Source organism: Bactrocera latifrons, unplaced genomic scaffold (genome assembly GCF_001853355.1).
Source record: "Bactrocera latifrons isolate USDA-ARS-PBARC rearing strain unplaced genomic scaffold, ASM185335v1 scaffold_85, whole genome shotgun sequence".
NCBI classification, from domain to species: domain Eukaryota; kingdom Metazoa; phylum Arthropoda; class Insecta; order Diptera; family Tephritidae; genus Bactrocera; species Bactrocera latifrons.
Window position 1 is genome coordinate 1205779 of NW_017537545.1, and position 5694 is coordinate 1211472.

The 5694-nt window shown below is 38.8% G+C and overlaps 2 protein-coding genes across 2 annotated transcripts in view; one reads left to right on the forward strand and one right to left on the reverse strand.

The window, feature by feature from the left end:
* Nucleotides 1-177, forward strand: part of LOC108977166 (pupal cuticle protein G1A-like) — an 8331-nt gene extending 8154 nt beyond the window's left edge. Inside the window, exon 3 of the mRNA XM_018946739.1 lies at nt 1-177. Coding sequence (XP_018802284.1) covers nt 1-37 — 37 coding nt within the window. The 3' untranslated portion in view covers nt 38-177.
* Nucleotides 178-2676: 2499 nt separating this feature from the next.
* Nucleotides 2677-3405, reverse strand: LOC108977181. Its single transcript, XM_018946756.1, has 2 exons — nt 3296-3405; nt 2677-3235 (listed from the first exon to the last, which is right to left on the reverse strand). Exons 1-2 carry the CDS (start codon nt 3305-3307, stop codon nt 2786-2788), a joined length of 462 nt encoding a protein of 153 aa, XP_018802301.1. The 5' UTR covers nt 3308-3405; the 3' UTR covers nt 2677-2785.
* Nucleotides 3406-5694: the final 2289 nt, after the last annotated feature.

The following is a 5694-nucleotide window of genomic DNA, read 5'->3' on the forward strand; positions in this document are numbered from 1 at the left end:
GCCCTTGGCCTATGACGCTCACTACTCATCCTGGTAAACGGACGACAAAGGAGAACCGAAATGGACAAAAGATTTTGTACACTGATTTTGTGATAACGAGTAATATAGTTTTGTAGAAAAATTAGCTTACAACGTCATTGACTTTGAGTTCAGCGATTTGTTAAATAAACTATTTAACAAAGGATTAGACGCTCTTTTTAACTGCGAGTTTTCGGATATTAAATCTATCTTTAGGTACTTGGTTAAACAGCGCTGTTAATTTTTGAGCTATATGTAGTATATTTGCCGAATCATGCTTACTATTCCAATCTGATTTTGTTGTGTGAGTAGTGCAGGTTTAATATCAGGACCTTCGTTCATAAAACCGTTGCGCTAAGCGCAATACTATTGTACTATTTAGTCTAACTAGACTAGACTATGCCTTTCATCACGTTTCACTTTGCAGTCACCACAGCTGAGTCACTTTTGTGGACGACTGCCATTTAGTGGTTCAGGTTTTCGAATCTTTGCCGAGGTTAAATTTTAAAATTAAAAGCATATGTTTTTTTCATAAGTGTTATTTTCATAAGTGGCCTAATCTCATTTAGTATACCGCTACAAAAACGGTGTAGGATATCAATGAAATTCTTTATTCCTGTAAAGTATGGAATCAAAGGTACTATATATGTATGGAAATCGATTTTACTTGCATGGCCAACACGGTCACGCTTGCAGAACTCCAGACGCTTAACCGAATTTTCGACGGTTTTCAACATTAATTGGTCGATGCTGCTACAATTTCACGTTCGATACGTGATACGTGGCATAGACTTGACGTAGCCCCATAGTAAATAATTTAACGGCGTCTTGGTTTGCAAGAAATCGATTGTGACATTCGCTGGGTAGGCTGTGGCGCTGTCCAGTTGGATCCACATATTGCTCCATATCATCTAATTCGGACTAAAAATATTCGGCTATCATTAAGCCGTAGAGATTCCTATTCACTGTAACGTGCCGGTCTTGATCATCACGGAAGAAGTACGGACTTATGAGTTTTGGATGAATATCCAGATCATTTGGATGTTGTTACTCAGCCCAATTCACGAACATAGGACGATTCTGGTGGTCAAGCGGCTTCAGTTCTTGGCTCGAGTTGAACTTGTAAGGATGAATTTTCAAAAAATTTGCCACAGCGACATCACAAAGAACCTCAAAACTTTGGAACGATACGTGAGAGACTGATTTGGGTCTTCCTCAATTAATATGTAGGCACATCTTTGTCTCAATGGCACGGGACCATTTTGTACTGTGCCCGTGGATCCAAATTTTTCCACTAAACACTCAATTGTTGACCGGAGGGGACGATTAAGTTGACCATAAGTTGGACGTTGCGTTCTTAAAGTTGAGACCACTGACTCCGAATTTTGGTGCTAAATTTTAGTAATTTCGACTCGCTGTTGGGTTGTATCTCTTCCGTCAATATAATGGCAACATACTCAAGGGAAAAATCTAAAGAGCGGGGAAAAAATAGCGTTGTTTGCTATCCCTATTGGTCTACTTTTGTAGTGCCACTATTGAAAGCCCCGTTACTATACATTCATGGTTAGATGCCAATGGATGCTAAATACCATTTGTTGGCTATTTGCTGTGAGTATAATTTTGATTTGCCTTCGGAGATGTGCAATTAAATACCAAGCGAGAAGAGGATGTCGTTCAAATTATTTATGTTACTATATTCGAAAGATTAGATAGACTGATCTACCTTTCGAAAGCTATAGGATGTCTGTAAACACCACACTACAAGCGTCTACATAGAGATAATGAATACATATAGTTTGTCACGAAGTTTGTAACATTCAGAAGGAAGGGTCGGATACCCTATAAAGTATGTATACAAATGATCAGTATGTCGAGCTGAGTCGATTTAGCCATGTCCGTCTGTCTGTATATCTGTCCCTCAGTTTTTAATTTGCTTTGAAACTTTGCAAACGTCATTTTCTCTTCAAGAAGCTGCTCATTTGTCGGAACTGCACATATCGGATCACTATAACATATAGCTTCCATACAGACTGAATGATCGGAATCAAGTTCTTGTATGGAAAACTTTCGCATTTGACGTGGTATCTTCACGAAATTTGGCATGGATTACTGCTTAAGGTAACAATATAATCTTCGAAAAAATTATTCAGATCGGATAATTATATAATAGTATATAGCTTCCATACAAACTGAACACATAGTTATTAAGAGAAATGCTTCTATGAAGGGTATTTAGCTTCGGTGCAACCGAAGTTAATGTTTTTTCTTGTTTTATTTAAAGGCTGAAGACTACCAGCCGTGCGTGAATAGTTCGTAGAATTCTGCCGTTTTCTCACTTCCGACAGTTGTATTAGAATATCGTTTGTTGATATTGATCATAATTTTTCCATACGCATGCGATTACAATACTTGACTTTAGTTGGCATACCTTCCAAAAGTTGCTTATGCACTTTTAGGTTAGGCAGGCTGGGAACTGAAATTTATGATTTATCTCAGCCGCTGTGTTTTTGTCGCCACGTTGATTGAGCACTTTATATCCTACGTTAACTTTTGCCAGTATTAAATTTTTTGTTATTAATAATAATGATAAAAGTTTCAGCTTTCTGATAAAACACACAAGTTGAAGCTTTATATGCTTTATTCACTTTTAATCACGGTCTCAACATTAACATCTACATACTTCGAATTCGATCACATTTTCAACGTAGCTTTAACTTTATCTTAATTTACACGAAATTAACACTTTGTCTTCACTAGGCTCAATCATTTATTTCTTCAGTGCCCAGGCATCCCAATCCTCATAAGCAGTACTTGGCTTCCAGCCGGAGCTCCAGCCGCCATAAACACTCTTCAAACTGGGCGAGCTCCAGCCATCGTACAAACCGGCGTAAGCTGATGGATACACAGGTCCATAGGAGACAGCCGGCCAGGCTACGCTTGTGCTGGGCGCATAAGTCTTAATCACAGGTGAATACGATTTCACAACGGGCGTGTACGTCTTAATTATGGGCGTATGCTCCACTATGGGACGCAGGTAGGGACGCTTCTCATGCACAATGGTTTGACTCTGATGTGAAACTGCGGCGGGCAGTGAGTGCACGGTATGTCCGACCACGGTGGGCGTATACTCCACATGCTCAGCTACAGTTGGTAGATACTTCAGACTTGGACGCGCCTGGATCGCGGCGATGGAAAGGACGAAGACGAGTAGCAACGACTAATGGCGAAAGAAATATTGTTTAGCACAAATTGAAGTAACCTTATTTGCAAAACTTACTAGTTGACACATATTGCTATACTGTGTTATTGAGATGTTATAGTTGCAATGATGTCAATGCGGTAGCTGCCAGAAAACTATGCCAAACTTGGAAATTGTCTGCTATTTTATATCACCGACCAGCATAATTCAGTTTTAATGCTGTGGAAACTATTTTTTACACTTGTTGCTGTTTTTTATAAGAAGTTTTGAGATGGTTTTCATGCAGTACTCAATATCCGAAACACAATGGAACTATAATTTAAGAAAATGCGTAAAGTAAACCAAAAGTACGTGGAAATAGCGCGTCAAGACGGCAATGTGCACTGAAGAAGAACGACTCCATGCCAACTCCCACAATTTAGTGGCGCGGTTGTAGGTCAGCAATATAACTGACCAAGTTAACAAATTATTTGCTGTAAAGACAAACGCTAGCAAGCTTTGAACTGAGACGCTGCGGTGCGGTGCGGTGCGGCCGACAGTGGCCACTTAACACTTCGAGGCGGAAAATATCGTAAATGAGCAACCTTCTGTCAAATTTTTAGCAACATTAATTTGAATTATTATTGCTATGTTGAAAATATTATGCTTGCTATAATGAAATAAATGTGCTTGAGCATTGTTATGGCTATAGTTAGTTTTTATAATTAAGAATGTGGTGATCGTTATCGTGAACGTCTATCTCTTCCGTAGCCCAAAAATTATATACTACTTCTTCCAAATCAATTCCAACCCTTTCAAATTAATTTCCTTCCTATAAAGCACTTCATTTTCAAAGCCTTTTCCAGTCATCGATTCAGTAGGAATAGCCCTTCTTCGGTATAGACCTTCTTTGATTCGACTTATATCTCCCCAATCGTATCGGAAAAGCTCTCCAACATTAGCCTTCTGAGTTTACAAAATAGTTAAGTCGTTCGGAGCCTATTCAGGCGAATACGATGGCTGTGGAACGATATGTGTTGAGTTTTTGGCAAAAAAATCGCGCAGAATAATGCTTTATAATATGGCGCATTTGAGCAATTTTGCCATCAATCGAGACTTTGATGAGTTTGAGACAAAAAGCAATAATCAAAATGATTTCGGCAGAGCCATGTGATATTCCAAGACTATCAGCGATCCCTGTAATTGCCAATCGACCATTTTCAAGTACCAAATCTTTGATTTTTTGAACGTGGCCCTCGACGGCAGGATTAATAGTGGTAAAGAGTGTAGTTTGTTATTAACGCGTCCTCCCACTTCCACTGGCTCGAATAAATTCCAGTCGAGAGGACCAATTTTCAATCACTTTTGCAGCAGTTGGGGGCGTATGTCAGCTATAAAGCGTCGAATACTCTTTTCCAAAACGTCTTCCAAAGGTGTTCACATAAGTCAGGTATGAAAAAGTCATTAATCACGCTTATATTCCGGCGTTAGGATTGGTGAAATATGGACCAATGATTCCCTTTGCACACTAAACAGTAACTTTTTGAGGTTGTACCCATTCAACCATTCGCCGATGTGATCATATGCTCTGGAGTAAGCTTTTTATAAACTTATAAACCAAACTAAGGGTGTAATCAAAAAAAGAGATGTAAAAAAGCTAATTCAGAAGAAATATTAGCTCTGTGCGCTCTACAGCCGGTTCATATATTCAAGATATTTCGCTATTCTTAGTATAAAATTACAGGGGTATTTAGAGGTTTTGAGACCTATTTCCAGGTAAAAGATCGATACATAGATTGTTTTTAGCAGGCGTCGGACATACATACATACATGAGAAACTGCTTATAAAAAACATCTAAATAAACGCAGCATTGCTGCGTTCTCTAACGATGAAACACTTAACAAATACCTGAGAACACTATCAGTTTACACTGACAAAAATTGAATTTTATAAGTTACTACTTGAAAAAAAAAAAACAAAAAAAAAAAAAATCTTGTTTACATGTTGGCTGCGGCTACGCTTCAGATGGTCCCTCCGTTGAGTCCAATTTTCGATGACTCGTTCGAGCATTTCGATTGGTAACTGACGAATGATATTCGTGATGTCACAGGAAAAAGTCTAACGGTGTGATCTCACACGATCTTGATGGCCAATCGACCGACCGAAGACGAAAAAGTATCTGCTCATCGAAGTGTTCTCTAAATAAATTCATTGATTGATGCGATGTGTGGAAAGTGGTGCCATGTTTTTGAAAACAAATGTCGTCGAGATCACTAGCTTCAATTTGAGGCAGAAAATAGTCGGTTATCATGGACTATTGGCGGTTACGTTCTCACCGGCATCATTTTTGATGAAGAATGGACCGATGATTCCACTTGTGGGCCGGTTGTTTTTTCTGAATGAAATGTCAGACCTTGAATCTATTCAAGTTGCTTTTGGTCCCAAATGCGGCAATTTTGCTTGTTTACATACTCATAGAGTATGAACAATGAGAATG